This window comes from Monodelphis domestica, chromosome 3 (genome assembly GCF_027887165.1).
Source record: "Monodelphis domestica isolate mMonDom1 chromosome 3, mMonDom1.pri, whole genome shotgun sequence".
Lineage (NCBI taxonomy): Eukaryota > Metazoa > Chordata > Mammalia > Didelphimorphia > Didelphidae > Monodelphis > Monodelphis domestica.
The window spans coordinates 225,636,629-225,659,373 of record NC_077229.1 but is presented as its reverse complement, the minus strand read 5'-3'; the positions used below and the strand labels follow the sequence as shown (position 1 = coordinate 225,659,373).

Here is a 22,745-nt window from a genome sequence, read left to right as displayed (position 1 = left end):
ATTGTACATAGTATGCACTTAATAAACGTTACCTACATGAGTTCAGGAACTGCTGAGCTTTCAGTTTCTGATTTAAACTCTTTTTCGAGTATTTGTATTCTGATGTCAATCCAGAGTGATTATACTGATGTTCACTCAGAGCACACGGTGGGGGCAGGATTCTTCTGACCTTTGCCAATTAAAAACGAAAAAGCAGTAAGAGTTTGTCTACCATGATAGTGTTTCAGTTGAGGGCAATACTTGTTGCATTCTCAGCAACAGTTTTTATATTGTGAGATTAGAATATTTTCCCATGATAACACTGTCATTTTCCACATAATATTTTTAAATATTCAGAGTGTTTAAAGGTTCTTTAATAGCAGGAAAAATCATGTACAATATAGAGGATACAAATTTAACATGGAAGGGCAAAATGTGAATTCTGGCATTTGGAAACCTCTAGCATGTTGCTATTCACAACCAAACTGGGTAGTGATGACAACCAGGCATTAGGTATACCACTGATCACCTCCTATTGGAGATAAACCTCTATTCACTCAGCAGGAGCATGCATCAGACTGGTTTGTGGTCCCTATGTAAATCTAGCTGATTTCCTCTTTTTAAAATTAACCACTCATAATAATAATAATGCTTATTTTTTTCAGCCATTGTTGGCATTTTCTGTGGATTGGTATCTCTAAACAATCTTTCCACTATATAGGAGGTCTGCTATAGAGACCAGATTTCATTTAACAGATAAAGATCCTCAAAGCTTTGAAATGACACCCCAGTCCCAGTCTGATAGGAGGAAATAAGCCAAAGTTTGAGCACAGTAAGACTGTTAGGAAGTCACTAGTTTAAAAGGTTAGACTAATCTCAGCTATTCTACAAGAGTGAGACTCATGGAAAGAATAAATGCAACTCACATCTAGAAATGTGTTTTGAACAACTCCTTTGGTACTTCCTTTGAGGGTACAAGTATGAGTCTTGGTTCTTGACCTTAAGGAGTTGAGTCCAGTAAAGGGGAATGAATGAATGAAAAGTATTTATTAAATGATGTGTATACAAATTCAAAAACAAGATAATCCCTGACCATAAGAAGCTTACATTCTGATCTAGGGAAGACTCCACATAGAAGGGAGATGTGTTTTGGTTTAGCAAGTCATAGTGATGGCAAGAAGAACCAGAGAAGTAGACTGATACACCTTTTCTGGGACTGATTTAATTATCAGTAGACAATAAAACGGAGGGAGTTCAAAAGTGAAGCATAGCTAGGAATGGAGCTCTATGTCTGTGTGTGTATGTGTATATATATATATATATATATATATATATGTATATATATATATATATACATGAGTAGATATTATATATAGATCTATATATGTTTACACACAGACATACACATACACACAATAAAAGACTTAAACCTTTGAAAAAGAAAAAAGGGAAAAGTGAAAAAGTAATAGATTTGGAGTCAGCAGACCTACATTCAAGTCTTACTCTGCCACTTACTATGGGACCTTGGACAATTCATTTCACTTTTCTCAGCTTCATTTTCCTCATCTGAAGAATGGGGGAATTTAACTAGATGGTCCCTGAGGTCCTTTTCAGCTGAGTCTATGATATATGATTTTATAGCTCAAGAAACCCAAATATAAGGAGGATTTGTTATTTCATCACTTTGGGGAACTCCAAGTATAGAAATTTGCCTGTGACTTAATGCCCAACACCCAAGAATTCCTAGAGGCAACTAGAGATTAAAGGTTAAATGACTTATCCAAGACCATACAGTAAATGTCAGAGGTGAAAAGGCAGGTCTTCTGATTCCAAGCCCATCATGCTAGCCACTAAATTACCCTGCCTTCCACTGGAAGATAAGTAATTAATTATCACATGAGTTGTGCAGATAGTACATTGTATAATATGATAAAGATATTCTTTTAGATTGGAGAGGCCAGGAAAAAGAATCATTCTGGAGAAGGTAAGTTTTCATTCTGATGTTATTCCCCAACATTGACTTCCCAGGAAAACAACAAAGTCCCAGATTTAGTTTACCCATAAATAAAATTTGGGAAAGGATGATAATACAAAAACTTTTCCCAATAACAATTCATGAATAGGTAATAATTATACCTCATATTTATATAACTCCTTAAGGTTTGCAAAGCACTTTAAATATATTATTTCATTTGATCATCACAATGACCCTTGCTATCAGTTATCTTCATTCCCACTTTACAAATGAGGAAACTGACACTAAGAGAAATTACAGGACAAGCCTAAGGTCACATTGCTAGTAAGTCTCTAAGGAAGAATGTAAGTATAATTCTTCCTCCAAGTTCAGCATTCTAGCCACTATACCAGTAACCATAAGGTCCTTTTTGTTTTAACCTGACATATAAATTTTGTATGTTCTTTTTCTTCCTCATTTCACTTTACTGTCAGGGTTAATCTTTAATTGGGGGTTGGAACAGAGCTCACTTGGCATATGCTCACCCATGAACCTTTTTCATTTTCATTAAAAAAACACAGGTAAGATTTCATCTTACCTTCCCCCTTGGTTATTGTTGGAAATGAACTGCTCCACAGCATGGACTGGGAAATAGTCTCTAAAATCCCTGGCAATTTGCTTCAACAAGACTGCTCATTTTGGAGTATCCCTGGTAATCACCGAGGGCACACTGTTATTACATAAAGTCAATTAGAGCGCATACGTGCACGTCCTGCTGATTTGATTTAGAACTAACTAAAGCTCTAGTAATGTGCAATTACAAGAAACTTAATGACCCCTTTATATCGAATGCAACGTCCATGGCACCTAATATACTGTGATGAATTGCTCATTATGTGCAATGTTAGAAAAGCTTCTATAAAGATGAATAATTGTATAATCAATATAGAAATTCAATCTTGGATTTTTCCATTTTGAAATCAATAAGTCATAAAGATTATGGAACCTATCTTATTTGCCTGTACTTTTCTAACCCCTCTCCTTCCTCTCCCTTTCCCCCCTCAATGTTTTATTTTCTAAGGGTAGCCTACCAGCTTGATTGGTGCACAAATTTTTCTTCATGCCTTCTCACAGCATTCCAGAACCAACATGTTTTCATATTCTGAATTAAATTGCTCTAGGCTTTCCAGGTTTTTGTTTCTGTTTCTTACATACATATATATATATGTGTATGTATGTATATGTATGTATACACACGCACACAGTGAAAACTGGGAGTTTGTGACTACATGACAGTTTAACCAATAGCGCTATATTTTGCCTGGGATTTGAAGGAACCCAAGTCCTTCCAGATCTTAGATTCAGAATATTTTTTTTCCTATGGGTAATATGAGCTTTGGTAGTTGAAATGAAAAAAAGAAGATATAGGGTAGATTTTCTGTTATACTCAATTCTTTCAGTCTCTTGATAGTAACGAGATTTTCCTAATAAAAGCTCAACTTTACCCACCTTTAACCTCACTAACATTCTTTCTATAAGAGACTAGACCTGGGTTTATGGTCACACTCTAGGGTACAGTATCATTGGCCTTTCCCCTGAGAGAATGAGGAAAGTTCAATGGTAATATTTGCTGCATGCTCTGCCAGCACACAGTATCTGTGCTCTATGCATACCTATTTTCATGCTTTGATACTTCATGGTGGCATGGACTGATCTTGGATTCTAGAAAGTTTTGACAATAGAGTAAAACATCTGATAGGTCTCATCAAGTCAAAATGGCTTTTGTTACAGGCTCAGGAAATAGGTATGTATCGTTCAAGAACCAGTGTGGCAAAGTTCAGAGTTCATTATGAGATTTGTTCACTAGATAACTAATTATCTGAGGAGCTACAGAAACTGCCTCTGAAGGTGAGAGGGAGTTACAGTTTGTATTAGTAGAGGGTGAACCTTGTGATGAACTCACAAACCTTTTGAAATAACCTAGCTATAATTTAAAATGGCATTGTGTATTGAATCATGCCTTGCTTTAAAAATATTTATTTTCCAAATATTCAGCACTTTATTCCATACAACTCATCTGCTGGATAGCTTTATCTAAACATTACGGTAGTTATAGACTAGGCATGGTTTGTTGGACTGAAGAAATAGATTGGGATAGAAGAGGGTAAAAGAAACTTTTTGAAAGTATTCCTTGAGATGAAATTAAGAATGAAAGAAAAAAGCGTCTATTCATTTCAGGTGCCTTTAACTCTACAGCAAGTCATCATTACTGAAAGAGTATGACTAAATGAGAGGGGGGAGGGAGTTGCCATTCCAAATTCCATTGAATCTTTTTATTTTCTTTTAAATGGAAATAACCAAAACATATTATATTGTACACATATGCATGTATATATATATATATATATACTTCCTTCTACTTGTAGTTAACACCTAGATTTTTTTTGCATAGAATAGATAATTTGGCCTGAAATTGCAAAGCTGGTGATAAATAAGTCTGAGTTCTCATCTCAGTTTTGCTACTAACTAAGGATGCTCATTTTGGAGCATCCTTAGTAATCACTAGAGTGGAAGTGGGAGGAGGCATACTGTTATCATGTAAAGATAATTTGAGGATATATAAACTTATCCTGCTGATTTTATTTAAAGCTGGGTAAAACTCCAATTATATGTGATTAAAAGAAACATATAAGTATATATGTATGAGAATATAAATGTATATATATAGATATCTCATAGATATTAAAATACATTAGGAAATTGTTATTAAATATAAAGGAGCCATTAAGTTTCTTGAAATTATATGATACTTGAGTTTTAGTATGTTTGGAAAGTCAGGAAAGAGTGAATTTTTAGTAAGAGGTGCATCTTTGGGCATGTTATTCAGTCTTTTTGGCCTTGAGTATCATCTACACATTCAGGATATCTTAATAAATGACCTAAGGTTGTTTTCTAGCTCCAGGTTCAAAGAATGAGTAGCTCAATGACTCGCTGCCATTAATTCTTTTTTCTCTTTTGAGCTATTGGCATTTGATTAGATCAGTATATGGGAAGGAAGGAAAAAGTGAAAAGTTTCTGGCACTTAGCTGATTTGATTTCATCTTCATTTGTGTTCTCTGGAATTGGCCATAGCCTTAGGAAATGCCAAAGGAAAACTCACCAGTGCTTATGAGAATAAAGTATCTGTATCTTCTTCTGTGCCCTGGTCTTGGACTCAAGAAGGATTAGGGAGTTGATACTTGATACTTATAAAATTCAAGATAGTGTTCAACTCAATTAATTAATAAACAAAAGAATAAAAAAATCCCATATATATATATATAAATATATGTATGTATGTATGTATATGTGGGTGTGTATTTGTAGGTCTATGCAAATTCAAGGATACCAAAAATGCTAGTTCTTATCTCAACTTTTACACTTTGACGCTGTCATTCCCTGGCTTCAGTTCTCCTCTATAAGTTTTCAATGATATCAGGGATGAAGGAACAGCATCACAGGGATTTAATTCACCTCCACAGACAATTCTTATAAATTAACAATTGGTGCTTTAGAATATAGAAGCCTGGTGAGTTGGGTATTAAATCTCCAATGATTCCCATTTTTGAGCCTACAAGATCAAGACACATTATGCCTATGACCACACAGCTATAGTAGATGTCTGAGGTTAGATTCAAAGTCAGGCTTCTTTGGATTCTGGATCCAGTGCTCGAATATTTGTACAAGCTTAGAAAGCACTGCATGAAAATGCCACTTTACAAATGCTGAAAACTCATAAAAATCAAATATTCTCCGAGTTATTTTAATCCACTCTCTTCATCACAGCATTTTGTATCAATGAAGCCAACACTTTCTATGATCATTGCTTCATGCATGCATTGTAGACAAATTGGTGCCTGCAGGCAGGTGGTTGGTGGTCATAGCTTCCGAGTGTTTTCTTACAGATGTGTCACTGGCAGCCCATACAAATTGTGACCTTCCCCCAAGCAGCCAGGTGAGGAGCTAAAGCAGAGGATTACTGTTGGGACAATCTCTGCTCTTCCCTGTGACTAGAATTAAAGTTTGTTTGTGAGCTGGGTGATTTGGGAAGCCAAGGTAATATAATAAAGCTTTCTAATGAATTTTCCTTATTAAGTTCCTCCCACCCCCACTTCTTGTTTTCCTTTTCCTACTTGCCCTGGGAGCACCACACACACTTAGGAACTGATTCTCCCCAGGATCTAAGCCATTCTCTACCCAGAGCCCTTGGATCCTTTGGCTATTTCAAGAATTTCAAGCCTAATACAATCTATAGTTTTCAGAGGTGTTCTCTTGAGGGTTCAAATAAATGCAAGTGAGAAACCTCTAATAGTGAGTAAGAAGGTATATCTATTTCCATGTCTCTCTAGAAAAATGGAAATTAATTTTAGTGATACTAAGAAACACTAGTCCAGGGACTCTTAACCTAGGGTGGAAGGACCATCAAAGATCCTAGAATAAGTTTTAGGAGGTTCATGAATTTAGGTGGGGAAAAATTACATCTTTATTTTCATTAAATTTTCAAAATTTTTCATTTCCTTCAATTATGAATATACAGGAGCAATTAGGTGGCTCAGTGGATAGAGAGCCATGTCTGAAGATGGGAGGTCTCGGGTTCAAATCTGACCTCAGATACTTCCTAGATGTGTGACTTTGGGCAAGTCACTGAACCTCAGTTGCCTAGCCCTTACCTTTCTCTGCCTTGGTACCAATACTTAGTATTGATTCTAATATGGAAGATAAGGGTTTAAATATATCGTGAATGTAGGCAACAATGTATGGGAGTCTGTAGGTTTCACCTGACTGCTGAAAGGTTCCATGCCACAAAAAAATGAAGAAATCCTGTTATAGCAGGCATGTATGCATACCCATATATTATACACATATGTAAAATGCATGCATATATATTTTACCTTTTGTGTCATACATTGAGATAACATGCATACATATTGTGTATGTTTAGTATGTATGAATATTATAGATCTTTCAGGATTGGGTTATTATAAATATATTGTGCATGTATTTGCATATGTGTTTATGTGCGAAGCATTTATTAAGCATCTATTACATGCCTGGTGGTGTAAGCTCTTCGAGCATGAATTATTTTTGACTCTTCCATAATCTGCAGTGCTCAGTACAATTTCTGGCATATATTAAGAGCATAATAAATGCTTGTTGACTGATTGGAAATACAAAGCCAGAAATAAAACAGTCTCTGCACCCAAGGAGCTTATATTCTTTATGTGTACGTATCTAAGTATACACAGAATACTCAAAATAAATCCAAGGTCATTTGGAGAGGGAGGTCACAAGCAACTGATAAATATAGAGATAAGTAGAATATATAAAATATAAATATATTAAAATTTTATGTACCAAATATATAGGGAAATACAATATTAAAAAATTAATATAATATATATGTAGATATGTTAGATGATATTACTTAGCTATAGGATGCTTAAAGAAATAAGGCCTGACTATGTCAGGTGGCTTTATGGATGTGAGGACTTGAACATCTTAAGTGACTTCGTGTCCAAAGCTCACTCATTTTTTAAAAACCCTTATTTCTGTCTTAGAATCTATACTAAGTATCAGTTCCAAGGCAGAAGAGCTGAAGTGAGTAGGCAATTGAGCTTAAGTGACTTGTCCAGGGGTACCCAGCTAGCTAGAAAGTGTCTGAGACTATATTTGAACCCAGGACCACCAGTCTCCAGGTCTGACTTTCTATCCACTGAGCCACCTAGCTGCTCCTAAAGTCAATTCATTTTACAGATAGGAGAACCTGAGACCCAGAGAGGTTAAGGAATGTGTCATGGTTACACAGATGGTGAGTTGACAGAATCAAGATTCAACCCTAAGTCTTCCAACACCAAATTCTCTGCTTTATTTTTTTCCTGCACCATATTGTATCTAGTCTAACCTTTAGAGTAGAGTAAAAAAGTTTTAAGAGGCAACTAGTTGGTAAAGTGGATAAAGTGCCAGACTTTGAGTCAGGAAGACTCATCTTCCTGAGTTCAAATCCAGCTTCAGATACTAGCTTTGCTATCCTGGGCAAGTCATTTAACCCTGTTTGCTTCAGTTTCTTCATCTGTAAAATAAGTTGGAGAAGCAAATGGCAAACAACTCTAGTATCTTTGCCAAGAAAATCCCAAATGGGGCCACGAAGAGTAAGACATGACTGAAAAATGACTGAACAAAGTTTTAATGTCACCTTACATTTGACTATGGATAAATCAATTAATTCTTTTACTCATTTTGTCAAGGACAATGATGGATCATGTTTGTGGAGTGGAAATAGCCCTGGTCTAGCGGGAGGGGATGAAAGCCAAAACTCTAAGCAGAGATTTGATGCTAATTAGCTACGTTAAGTCATTTGTAATATGAGGGGTTTGGACCAGATGACTTCTAAAGCCCCTGGGTTCCAGAATGGGAGGCCCTGAGTCAATTTGCTCTCCAGTTGTGTAACATGGTCTAACAGAGCCAGTATAGTCCTAGACACCTAGTAGATGGTCAAAATAATACTTAGTGACTGATTTCTCAACTACTTGATGACAAGGGCTGAGCTATTGCCATTCTGCTAAAATTAGCTAAATGAGCTTCTCTCCTTACCCTGACCCCAGAGATGGATGCTTTGAGCGACTGATTCAAATTTGAAGGCATGGGACTCCAACTGTCTTTGCCTTTCCTAGGTGGTCACTTTGATTAGTCTTATAATTCCTTTCCTTTCCCAGTTTCCTTGATTTTAGGATTCAGCAGTCCAAAAAATGAGATTAGCATCAGAAATTATTGGAGGCTTAATTTAGAAGCCAATAACAAGAGCAACAACAATAACTGACAAGTATAGAGACTTCAAAATTTGAAAAGTACTTTACATACTCATTGAGCTTGTGTCCATCAGGAGTTTTGTATGCGCTATAAAAATTTCATGGGTGATTCAAGAAAGAACTTTAGAGTTTAAAGAAAAAAAGTTTTTTTTTTCATGGTTAACCAATAACCCTTTAGAAAATACCTGCTTATTAATTGATTGGTTGGTTGATTCATCAGTTACATAGAAGAGGAATGGACTTTTGGTGAGAATAAACAATCCTCCTATATTACAAATGTGAAAACAGACCAGGTATGGAAAACATAAACCTACTTGTCATATGTGATTTGATGGGATCAAGGACCCAATAGACCAGGGAGATTGGGCATCCTGGGACAGATTTTCCCACAGTATACTATTGTCATCCCACTTGGGTAGAGGACCTTCATTCTCATCTTTTTCCTAGTTAACCCTCCAAAATGTTTCTAATGATGTGATTTTTGCATTATTTGGAGTTGTCAGGCTAAATAAGAAAATGGGCATTGAAGGTAGGAAAATTATTCTGTCCTAATGGCTGATACTCACGTATAACAATACTATTCATCAGTGCCAAAAATGCAAATGGGAAGATCATGTTTTATTAAAAATCTGATACTTGTTGTCACTCAGTTGCTCCACTCTCCTGCTCTCTTTCCAAAAATAGCAAGCCCTACAGCTGTGGCTTATTGTGATTAAAAAGATAAAAATAAGTAGGTTTCCAATAGATCCAGGACACTCAAGGTAATACAAGATCTGATTTTTTAATGAAACTTGTGAAAGTGCATTTTCCATTTGCTTCATAAAACTTTTTTTCTTTTTCCGATCTGTATTGAGCTCCTCTTTCATGTCTGAACTATGTGTTTCCAGAATATCAGCACCATTCATATTCTCAGGGCCAAATGGCCCTTACTTTTTCACAAGAGTACTTCAAACCTCCACCACCTAGCCTGAAGTCACCCATACATATAATAAGTGCTCAATATATATTTGCTGAATGAATGAATGGAGTGAATGAAAGAAATGATGCTAATGTTGCTATATAATATTGTGACTGATGTTATCTCATGCATATTTAAAATTGAGCTTGTTAATTCGGTGGAGAATGTGTAAGGTAAGCTTTCCGTAAGAATTAAGAAAGATTTTTGAGAGGAATGGGAAAGAAGTCCCACTAGCAGATTTCTTTGTATTAAAAATCAAATGTGTGCTTATAACAAAGCAAACATTTTTCTTTTTTTATTTTCTTCATTGTCATTTATAATTTTGATTTCTTCATAAAGATATGTAAATAGGCTTATGGTACTTTTACAGTAATCTCTTAAATAAGGTCCCAGCTAATCTAAATATATAACCTCAAATGGAAAAATTCAAAGCCAAATAGTCAGTAATATGTTAGGGGAAGAGTAACCGGATATTCAAGAAAAGGAAAAGGTACATTTGTCAAAATATAGATCAAGTCTTATGACAGAAAATGTATTTGTGGTAAAAAGGTACCTTTAACAAAATTATTTTTCAGCCACCATCCACTGTCCCCTTTATTCCAAGAATGATATACAATAACATTCTAATTCAAAAAATAATTTGAAGACTATCTTAGATTCATTGTAATGGAATTTGACCTGTACTCATAAATGAAAAATAAAGTAAAAAATGAACTTCTGGTTCTGCTTTTACTTTTTCTTATCTATTTTAAAAGAAATAAGTCATAGGTCAAATCCTTCATTTTACTGCTAAGGAAATTGAGAGCTAGAAAAATGAAGTGACTAGACCACAGTCACACATGTAGAAAAGAACAGACTCAGGAATCAAACTATAATCCTTTGTCTGTAAATCTAGCATTCTTTCCTCATAAACCTATGTCACCTGGTCACCTAATTATTCCTTCCCTTTGAGTTATAGCACTGACTTTCCTGGAGGTCAGCTTTTTTAAAAAGACAAAGTAAATCTGTTTATAATTATATTTTAGTAGTGGAAGTGAAGAAAAATGACCCTTTCTTCTCTGATGCATTCTTTTAAAAGTTGTTTTCTTTTTTTTTTTAAGCTTATCTTAAGATTCAAAACTCTTTCCATGCCAGCTTTTCTATACAAACTATACATTTTTCTGATTGAAAAGAAAATGGAGAAAACATTTTTGTATTTTCTTTTGTACTTGCATGCCTTTTTGTACCGTATTTAAATGCACCACAGCCATTGCCAGAATAAAATTCTTCAGGATACGATATAAAACTCTCCAGTATTTGGAATCTGTGTGCCACAATGGAGTGGCTTAGAGTAAGAACATTTAAGTTTGGACCCTGTGGTGTCATAATTAGAAAATGTGCTGTGTCCTGCTTGGTGCTTTTATTTAAAGAACAAAGCGGATTTGCTTTATTTTTCTAAAAGCTAGTAGAATGCTAGAATATAAAACAAAATCTTGGAAAGCCAGGAATATAGGAAGCGGAGACATGCAAGGACACCTACCATTTTAAATCCTTGTCTGTAAAATCAGATGACTAGATAAGAACAATCTCGAAGGCACTCATCAACTTTCACAATATAAGATCCTAGGATTTAGAGTAAGAAAGCACCTTAATCTAGTAAAGCCCCCCATTATTAAATAGAAAAGGAAACTGAGGCTGAAAGAGAGGAAATGGCTTTTATAGATTATATTGTAGGAGTCTCGCTGACCATGACTGTGTTAAAGATAATAGTTTGAGTTTTTATTTTACCATAATTTAAAAGACAATATTTTAACAATTGTTTCTTTAAAAAAACAAACCAAAAACATATTGCTATTATTTCTTCCTAATGCATCTCCAGCCCCAAAACTTTCCCTTGTAACAAAACCTTAGTTTCTTCATGTGTATGAAGTTGGGGAGTTAGACTACATTATCTCTAGGTCTTTCCCCCTTCCGAACATTCTATGAAAACCTTTGAATATAGAGTATAACTGTGCTAATATTTCTGAACCAAATGAATTAATCTGTTGCTTATAAGCCCCTGTGTTTCCATTTTCCATGTAATTCTGTGTCTTTGACCACATTTAACTCACAGAAATAAGGGTTCTAACTCGTGCTTTGCCTACTCTCTATTATGACTCCTATTCCATTAAGTTTATGTGTTTTTTATTGATTATTGCTTGGGAGTGGGATGTGTATGTGTGTGTATGTGTATGTGTGTGTGTGTGTTTGGAAAAGGTTGTTTTGCTCTGAGTGTGAAGCAGGCTGAATCATGTTCCTTTGTGACACAAAAGCAACTCCCACTCACTCTCATGTAAGCTGCCGCCAATTAAACCTGGACTGAATGTACCACTTGCACACAGTGCGTGTGTAACAATATAAGCACAGACCATAAGAACTCAACTAATTTGTCATTTTATTAATCAGTCAGCAAGCATTTATTAAGCATTGTATGTATTTAGTCTCTGTGCCAAGTTTTGGGGATACATCAAACAGTCCTTGCCTTCAAGGTGCTCACAGTCTAATGGGGAAGCTTACATTCTACAGCCACACATTTAACGCTGCCAGGAAATATCTACAGGAAGACCAGGCTGTTTTTTAAAAAGTGTCTTTTAACGAAAATGAACAGCAACTATACTAAACTTGCATCATCCCTTTCCCTGAACAACATATTCCTTTTTGACTGGTATTTTCTTCCCCCACCAGTCATGCTGGTGCATGAATCTCTGTCTTTTTTGAAAAGCAAAGTTGTCAGAATATTCATGTTTTTTGATAGCCTGCACATTCCTCCATGCTTTTCTGATGTGTTATGTTAGGGGGAAAAAAAGGTGGAAAGATTTCAAACTCCCCTCCGCCCCTTTTCAGTCAACACTGCGCTGATACTGTCTCTGTTAGCATCTTCCTGACACATATTCACCATCGAAAGTTGTAGAATTGCCTGAGCATATGCACCCACATTTTAGGGACTCTGATTAGGCAGGAAATTATGCATTTCAGAGGACTCAGAGTTCACTTTTCCTTGCTTGTAGGCCTGGAGATTTTAATGCAATAGAGAAAAGGTAGGCATTCCTTGACTTCAACAATTAATGCTGACTTCCTGCCTTTTGCCTTTGGAACTCTAGATCCAGCTAGATCAGATTTCCCAAAGTGAGATCCCAGGATCTCTAGGGTCTCCTAGGTTTTTCTCCATCACAGAATTTGTTTCTTTTTAGCCTCCACTTGGGGAAAATTTAGGTGAACTGACAGAGGAGTCCTTGATAGATAGAAGATAAAATTGTGGTACCATAGATTTAGTGTTATGTAGGTTGCTATGTTCTCTGGGTAAGTCTGGCCACTGCTGTAATTCAGAAAATATATTTATAAAAGTACATATTTAATGTTATAGCTACTTTCCTAGTGGTTACTGTTTCTTAGACCTTTCAATTAATTTTGTTATGGTAGTTAACATAACATCCTGTTTCTTAATAATGTATGTGAGATATAATTTAATCCAGGTTGGGTGGTTTTTTTTAATGGCAATTCCTTCCCATCTCTCTTGAAGGCAATAATAACCCTTAGCATCATCCCTTAACATAAAATCGTAAACTACCATCTTATTGACTTAGAGTAGTAAGTAGAGTAGTAGATGATAAAATTTTACTTGAACCTGGAAAAACAAGCTATATATAATAAAAAGCACAGTAAACTGGGTCCAGAAATCATAACAGAGTGACTCTTTACATATCATTTGGTCCATTAATAGCACCAACAATGTCACTTCAGAATCATATTTTTAAATTAAATCAAATGCATTGGGAGAAAGTATGGAATGGTAGGTCCATTGTAGTGCTGGAGCTGAACATAGCCACATAGGCTAACTTCCTCATTTTATTGGGGAGGAAACAAAGTCTGAAGAGGGTTAAATGACTTGCCCCAGGCCACATGTGTATAAAATAAGATTTGAACCTTGGTCCTCATTCTCTGGGGTCAGTATCCTTTCTGATGTAGTATACTGCTCCAGGTCAGAAGCATTTCCTTTAGCAATCTTACTGTACCTTCTCACCTCCCCTGCCACCATCCAAAATACAAAATAATTACAATGACCTCAAAGTCTTTGAGACTTCTGAATGAAATGACTAAATTGAAAAGTATTGGCTTCTAATAGAGCTCAATGTCTAGGGTTTGAAATCTGTCTCTGGTGTTTACTACCTGTGTCACTTTCAGGCAAATTATTTAAGCTCTGTGGATCAGTTTGCTCATCTATAAGATGAAGAGTTTGGACTAGATGATCTCCAGAGGCACCTTCTAGTTCTCCATGATTCTCTAGCTGAAAAAAAAAAAAGCTGGCTTTGTGTGACCTACCTTGTCAGCAGTTCTTCGGCATCGCTATCTGTAGTGATATCTTTGACGAGCTCACAACTCATTTCACTATTTTTAAAGCAAAAGAAATGCTGACATTTCTTGTCCAGTCTCTGTGTGTGTGTATGTGTGTGTGTAAAATGGAAAATAAATTATCAGTACGTGGGTTTGTGTGGTTTCTTTGGTTGTTTGTCCTTTTCCTTACTCTCTCTCTCTCTGTCTTTGTCTGTCTCTCTGTCTCTGTTTGTCTGTCTCTATTTCTCTGTGTGTGTCTGTCTCTGTCTCTGTCTCTCTCTAGCCTTATAAAGGAGTCTTCTGCACATACAGCAAACTCATGCAGGTGAATTGACTGGCAAGAGCCTGAGGATACCATATTTTTTTGTTTGTTTTAATGAAAGAAGTGGTGTGTGTGTGTGGAGAGGAATGTAACAGTAAATATAACCATACAACCCTTTTTTTTTTCACTCCAGAGACACCCAACTCTCAGTGCTGTCTGAATGACCTATAGGTGAAAATAACAGGGACCAAGGAGACAAAGGAACGTCTGGAGGCTGAATGTGGGGAGGTGATGGATGTGATTAGAGTGAGAAGGGACAAGGAAGCACCAACTGCTGTGTGTAGGAGTAAACAGTGTTATTCACATTTCTCCTTCATAATACCATCTATTGATATATCATTATTTACTGTTAAAGAGATCAGGTCTGGCTAAGCATCACAACTTTTTATTACTATTATTATTATTACTGCCCTGTAAAAAATACTTAACATCTCTAATACAGTATAATGGTTATGCTTGCTAGTGGACTTCCTTTAAACTATAGATCTTTAATCTTTATTTGTGTCATGGACCCCTTTGGCAGTCTGGTGAACCCCATGGATTCCTTCTCAGAATCAAGTTTTTAAATGTATAAAATTAAAAACAAAGTTATAAAGGAAATAAATACTGCCCTGGATTTGGTTTTTAAGCCTTACCTTCTGCATTAAAATCGATAAGAGTTCTGAGACAAAAGAGCTATAAGGGCTAGGCAATTGGGGTGAAGTAACTTGCTCAGCATGACATGGATTTGCACCCAGAACCCCTAGTCCTCAGGCCAGGCTCTCTATCCACTGAGCCACTTAACTGACCTTTGTTTTTTTTAAAAAAGAACAAGTCCATGGACCCCAGGATACTTAGAACAGCAAGTGCTAATTGAGATTGATGGTAGTATGATGTAGGAGACAAAACACTGGAGCAGGAGGCGGGTGACTTGGGTTCTAGACCTAATCTCCACTTCTAACTGTGTAACTCTGGGGAGCCACTTAACGTTCTTGAATGTAGATCATCATCTACATACTGGGAAGAGTAATACTTTAATGCTGATTTACAGAGCTGTTGTAAAAATCTGAAGAGGGATCATTGAAATCATTTTGAAAAAGGTGAAGGGGAGAAAATGTAGACTAGGGTGGTAGACTTGGAATCAGGAGGATTTAAATCTTGCTCCTAAGATCTATGAGCAATGTGACCATGGCAGTTACCAATCTTATCCTCAGTTTCCACCTCTGTAAGATGAGAATAATAACTCTTAAACCACCTCACTCACAAGGTTGTTTTAAAGCTCAAGTGATATAACTTAAAGCATGATGTAAATGGCAGCTATTATTACCACTAATAAAAAGATTTGTAAATCCTAATAAATAAATGTGTAGTCACACCTTAGTTAAAAAAATAAAATGAAAAGCATTAAATTGTTTTCCATACTGCAGGGTCTAGAAAAATAAGAGAGGCTTTGTGGACAAGGTGAGCATGACAGACACATTAGTCAGCAAAATATTTTTAATGAATGTTGGACTCTACAGCTGCCTTTGGATCCCTCTTGCTCCCTCTGTATGGTGATTAGAAAAGACAGCCTAGTAAAAATCCACAGGATGACTTAGAGATATTTCATTAAAATACATGGTTATAACAAGACCTTTTCAAAATGGCAATCACTCTGAAGGAAAGGCAGTCAATTTAAAATGAGAATTCTGTAGAAGGAGAGAGTTCATAATCAACTAGTTGATATACTTGGACAGCACATTTTTTCCTGAATGACTAAAAGATCTCTATATCTAATGAAGGGGGGAAAGGGGGACATTTAAATGAATCTCTCTGGCAAGTACAAAGATGTAGCAAAGAGAGGTAAATTAAGAAAAAGGTAGGATTCTGCTTTTTCCCCCTCAAGCTATTAAAGGAAATGACCAAAATGCCTCCCAAAGTCCACATCCTAATAGGTTTAAAAATTGTACATGTGTATGGTCTCTGTGTGCCTGTAATATCCCAGTTTAAAGTGGGAATTCAAACCACCACATACAGTGACCTTAGTTTTTAGGAAGGAAAAAAAGCAGTTTCCATTGCAAGGGCATTTTAGAGAAAAGTTAAATATAAGGGAAAAAACCCTCCTTATTAAATTAAATTGTGGTATAACAGCTCACCACATCCTGTTGCAGTGGCATCTGATGTTGAGCAAAGGAAAGGTTCCTCTTTCAGACTTCTGACAGGTACAGAGGGTCACATGCTACCTGCAATTCTCAGTACTATGTATTTTTATTTTGTGTCAGTGGAAAGGCTGAATAATAAGATGGAAAGTATCAGTAGATAGTAGGCATTGTGGGAAGCCGTAGGTGTCAACTACAAAAGCAACCATATCAAAAAAGAGAAAACCACCTCCTCCCCCACCACCCACCACCCCAGAAGATACAACAAAACTAAGTAAGGAACACCCAGTGGCAATTATATGCATGGAGTCCAAACAGTCCTCAAACTGAAAGAAGAGAAACCCCCACCATCTTCCAAAGCAATAATTCAGTTATAATGGAAGTCATGGGCTCTCCTCTCAGTTTAGCAGTGATCTCATCCCTCAGTTGTCTTCTGTGTCTATTCCATCTGGGAAAGGCGATCGTGATCATACTTTCCTTCATGTTAGTAGGCTTATCGCTCCATCATCAATCAGACGACATGCATTTACTGAGGCTTATGGCTCTGGAGAAGATCAAAAGTTTTCCAAGGCCTTTCTCATCAAATGTGCTTGACATATAGTTTGTAGAGATTGCTGTGAGCTCCAGATGTGACTCTCGATCCCATGGAGTAAATTAGAAATAATGGTAAAGAGAACCAAGAGTAAATGTAGTCTTATGGGTCTCCTATGGTCCTGTTGCTCAAACAGGTAGACCATGTCCAGGCTGACATTTTGACCCCAGGTTGTGATTATCAGTAGATAAGCATCTCTGGACACATCAGATTGCCAGTTTGGGCAAAAGTGACTTTTGCCATTTTATCAGTATCAAAAGTCTTTGGAAATCACACGCCATTCTCTTTCTAAGGAGCCCTCCCCTTCCCAGAGTTCTCAGTGGGGGCACTAATGGACAGAGATGGATGGTGAGAAAATTGGTTCATTCACCAGTCACAGAGGATCCCACATTGTGGCATGTCACAGTCTCTGGTTCAGGGAGGACCTAGACTGCAAAGTGACATGCTGAATGATTTTTTCCCGGCTCACACCCACTTAAGGGTATTCCCTTCTAGGTTCAGGTGCATCAGTGGGCAGCAAGGGGAAGCCCACTTCTGATGTTTCTTCCCCTTTCATCTTTTCAAGCAGGTGTTATCCCCCCTCCCCCTGTATGTACGTCACTGCTTAGCTATTTAACAAGACAAAAATTTCAGCACCTGATCAGCCAATTTTTTTTCCTTCCATCTCATTCTCTTCCTTTAAACCTCTGTCCTTACTAGAATAAGGTTCAAATTTGAAATTGAAATGTCTAAATCATAAAAGGGAAAGATGGCAGAGATTCCTAGAGTGCTAGAATTGGAAGAGACCTCAAAAGTTTGTTCCTGTACTTTCAGACAGGATCTGAATTTTGAAGCCACCAGCTTTTAGAGAATTTTCATTGAAAGACACTCTATGGATTAATAGCATCTCCCAGACGTTCTTTCCACTTTCATAAATAGAGGCTATTTATTTGTTCTGATTCTTTTCTAGCTAACTTAGTTCCCCATCATCAAAGGCCTAGCTTTTCTGCTGATAAAGAATAGATCTTTGCCAGACCTGGCTAATATATTGCTGTTGATACACAAAAATCCCATTTATTTAATGTTGCATCCCATTGAGAAAATAGCTTCAATGTGATCTCCAGGGATTGGGGAATTGATCCCCAGAAATGATGCTCTTTGACAATATAAATTACTTATTAAATGGAAAGAGGACACATTTGTAGGTAATTAGAAACAAGACAGAGGATGAGAAATGAAGTAACATTTCAAAAATAATCTCATATTGGGCTTTTAGTATTACATTCCTGAATCATGTATCATATTATTAAAATAAAGGAATTGGTGAACTTAATCAGTGGTAGGTAGTTAGTAAAGAAAATGATTATGCAGGCATGTAGTTTTCAAGTAAATACATACATCATATGTACTGTGGGGGAGAATTGGGGGGAAATTGTGGAGGGAGTTGTTGTGTTTTTTTTGTTTGTTTGTTTTCACGTGGATGTATTGAACACTAACCTGTGAATTCTTTGGCCTTCTCATTAGAGTATGGGAAGTGGCCCAGTATAGAAGTTGCTGGCCTGAACCTTTTCTAGTGGATTACACACTGAAGAAGTTATCCTCATGTCATCTTTGGGGGGAATTTATGGTTTCATTCACCTATTTATTTCTATATTTCTTTGTCACCTTTAGCATTTCTGGAAATCACCCAGGTGTCTAGGATAGTTCTAGTAGTTAGAGAGAATGAGCAAATCGATGAATAAGTGAATGCAAAGCAGAAGATATTGGAATCCCTTGACTTGATCTGCTACAGTTAACTAGTCTATGAAACAACAGAGATCTACCCTCCTTCTTAATAAAATGGATTGTAATTCCAACATATTCTTGGAAACAGCAGCTTGCCCAGAATAAGCATTTAAGACAAGCAAGTTGCTAAGAAGGTTGACTTCATTGATTCTTATCACCTTGTGAATGAATCAATAGAGTTTAAGTCTATTTCTAGCAAGGATTCACAATTACAAAATGGTGCCAGTTAACTGCCAGAGGCTCATTTGATATAATTCCTGACTCTCTTGTGCACATTTTATTATTGTTATTCTTTTACAAGTGGCCTGGAGTTGAAAGAGATTGGAGAGGGAGTATTGGGGGTGGTGGTGATGAAGTATTCAGCAACTAATTGCTACAGGAAGTTGACTTTAGACAGCCCGGGGCCTCTGCAGAAAACACATGAGGTTTATCTGGATGGCCTGCACTCCAGCCCATGGGCAAAGGGAAATTTGGGCAGTTCCATGACGTACACATGGGCTCCCCACCCCCAAATAATGTTAGGAAAATGAGAGGCAGTGACAGTGGTACTGATGGCATTTTCCCTATCATAGAGCAAATCGCCTGGCTGTGATGGTAGCTGGAGGTGGGGTGGAAAGAGAGGGGATGTTGTGCAGTTCATTGGATCTGGCCTTTGCCAGGTTCAGTCATTTCCTGTCCATCTGCCAAAAATCACAAGCTGATAAACGGACATCGTTTGAGTGTGGGAAACTGTGCAGCTTGACAATCTACAGGGAAATAAGAGAATGAAAGAAGAGGCGGGAGTAAAGAAAGCCGCTCAGTGTCAGTGCACCCATCACACTGCCTGATGCTGAGAAAGAGATGAATGCTTTCTTTCTCTTCAAATCCTGAAAAGATGGTTCTTTTTCTCCTTCCAACCTCAGTCTTCAAGAAAGAGGAAAGGGGCACAATGCACCTGGGCTACTTGATATGGCATGTAAGGAAGACAAGAGAGTACTTGTATGTAAATACAATTAATGGGCTGACAGATATAGCAAAGAAGCTGATAGCTTTAAACACACACACACATGCCACCACCATGCCTTATGAAATCTCTATATTGCACAGTGGAAAATCAACATGTGTGTTCCTGTCCTGGAGAAGCAACATTTCATTTTCCAAGCATCAAGCTTAGCACCTGGCACCTCTACTTTGTATATGCCATCGCAATGTCAAAAAGGCCAATTAATAACTGAGTTACAGACTATTCAATTTCATAAACATTAACAGACTTACTGCAGAATGGGCACTCTGCTACACACTGGGGATAAAAAGAGAAAACCCCAAAGTATTCTCACTGGGAAGAGAGGCTTCTATTCTACGGGGGGGTGGGGGGGGTCGGATTGGGAAAGCTGGATAAGATTTAAATTCTAGAATTAGGCTTCATTTTAAACTTTCATCTGCTGAGCTGAATCCCCAGTATGTTGAATGTTTTGCATGTCCTGGCCAAACACGGTAAAAGGGCTTAAAAAAGTAAGACGTGTCAAAGAAAACGTTTTTATTAACTTTATGACATACATTTCACACACTGAGCATATCCTAATGAAACCATTGGAGAGGTATTCCTTCAACATTTCAATGCAATTGCTTCATCCTAATAATTCTTTCTTTTTTTTTTCTCTTGTAGTAAATGAAATAATAAGAAACGATCTCTCCAGCACCAACGTCCATGCATAGCTTGCTTTGCAATATTGGAACTCGTTCAGAAGCCACATGGTTTCTCTGCAGCTGGCAGGTCAGCTTCTGCATCAAGTGACTTTTAACTGAATGAACTGAATATATTACCTGGTACCACTTGGATCTTCCAACTTACTGAATGCTGAGAGCTGAAGATTTCTATTGAGTTATCAAAAGAAATAGCTCTTTGACTTCATCAGTGAAAGATCTTCTGGAGAAAAAACAAGTCATCTCAAGAAAAAAGGAGGAGGATGTATGTGGAGGAGACAAACTGTGTGGTGGCACCTTTTATGGGAGGAAATGGGGAGACAACAGAATAAGTTGGACCCAGGCTTAATCTCTTTGGCACGGCTGGAATTTGATACTGGAAGTGCCTTATTTTACCAGATCATGGCATCAGAGCATCTTAGTAAGCTTTGAATTTGCTACCATATGAGTATTTGTAGGAGTAGAAATTATCAAAGATTTCATTCTTATACTTAATCCTTTTCTAAATTAAAAGAATACTGCCCATGAGGGGTGATGGAGGGAGAGCCTATGAAGTTTCCTAAATGTTCTTCAACTTTTCCTCTGCTGTAATTGATGATTTCTTGCCTTATTCAGTGCATTTCAGAATCCTTCCAGTTTGTCATCTCAGCTTTTTCATCATAGCCTTGTTCCCCTCTGTGCTAGTAAACCGTAGGATTGTTAATCGTAGCATGCTAAGATTTTTTTTTATTTTAATCTAGCTTCAAACATAGCACAAGTAAGTTAAATAGCACAAAATAGATTAACGGACAAAAAATTGATATCTGTCTATTACATGATAGATCTTGCATTTGCATGTACATACATATATAGGGCATATATTTATGTATAACAAATGATAATAGAGTTGGGGATTGTCAGCCTTCAGCCCAGCGAGGGCATCAAGTTTAGCAATAATCAAAAATCCTTTTTAAGAAATGCATTTCAGAGTCCAAATATGACTTTTCAGCTACTTCTGTGCGGGGCCATCACCCCACCAACAGATAAGCATTTTTCTTGCCTCATGCAGTTAAACAAGCACTTTAGAAAGCCAGGAAAGATGCGTACAGAGAACATGTTCTTTACCAAATGGCAAAAGATGAAATTAAGTGTAAATACCATTACAAAGGAGTGTAAAATATTTGTTCAATTATGAGATTATTATTCCACAGAAGCCTTATAAACTCTCTGCTTCATGAAAGAAAGATATTACCAAAAACAATGTTTTAATATGCAGCGCTGTATAGGATGTTTTCAAATTAGTTCATGTTAATGGAGCACCTAATACGTTAGCTTAGCTTTTATTATTACTGCATTTTGTACAATGGACAGCTTATTCCACATTATTACTAGCAGTGACCTATTATTTCATATAACAATGACAACAACAAAAAAAGCATGGCTTAATTAACAGATGTTTAACCTTAATATTGTGCCTTAGGAATCAATGCCCCCTTATGGAACATGCCTGTATTACACCCTCAGGTAGAGGCTGTAAATTACTACTTAAATGCTGTGTCATGAAATGGAAGAACTTTCTTACAGAAAGAAGCAACTTTTCACGTATTCTTCTGTATAATTATGTCTTATTTTTTCCTGAAAAAACAACCAACCGGAGAACCCAAAAGCCATATTTGTAACATTTGCACATTACTGTGAAGAGCTGAGAATAGAAATATGGCTGTCTGTACATATTGGGCAATTACTGCTCCTGCTAGCAAGCTATGTTATTCCTTACCTGTTTATTCCCAGTTATTTACCAAGTACTTAGCATCATAGGAGTTGCATGAAACATGTCCTGTAGACCACCATTTTAAAGTAAAAACTTGGATAGTTGTGTAAGCTACCTTTGTAGTTAGAAAATAGATCCAATAAAGCAATATATTATATATATTATTTTTTTTTTGCTGGAAATTAGTCTGAGAGTGCTTTATTTTCTCATGATAAATTCTACTTTTTTCTTCCTTCTAGCATTCTGAAAACTTAACTCTGTCTTGTAGTAAACATTGTTTATTATGGATTGTGCATATCTATTTCAGAAGTCCTTTCAAAAACCATGGAGGGTTGTTTGCAACTTATTACAATCTGCATATGTGACTATTTTAGTATAGAATTGAGTGGCTCTTGCCAAAAGATTCGGTACCTTTCTTTCTCTTCTCTCCA

The 22,745-nt window shown here is 36.7% G+C and overlaps 1 protein-coding gene across 4 annotated transcripts in view; it reads left to right on the top strand.

Annotated features, from left to right (window-relative positions):
- Positions 1 to 22,491, top strand: part of NFATC1 (nuclear factor of activated T cells 1) — a 217,662-nt gene extending 195,171 nt beyond the window's left edge. For all 4 annotated transcript variants that reach the window (XM_007487818.3, XM_007487820.3, XM_056823543.1 and 1 more), the window contains exon 10: positions 20,527 to 22,491. In XM_007487818.3, coding sequence (XP_007487880.1) covers positions 20,527 to 20,576 — 50 coding nt within the window. In that variant the 3' untranslated portion in view covers positions 20,577 to 22,491. The remainder of the gene's footprint in view (positions 1 to 20,526) is intronic.
- Positions 22,492 to 22,745: the final 254 nt, after the last annotated feature.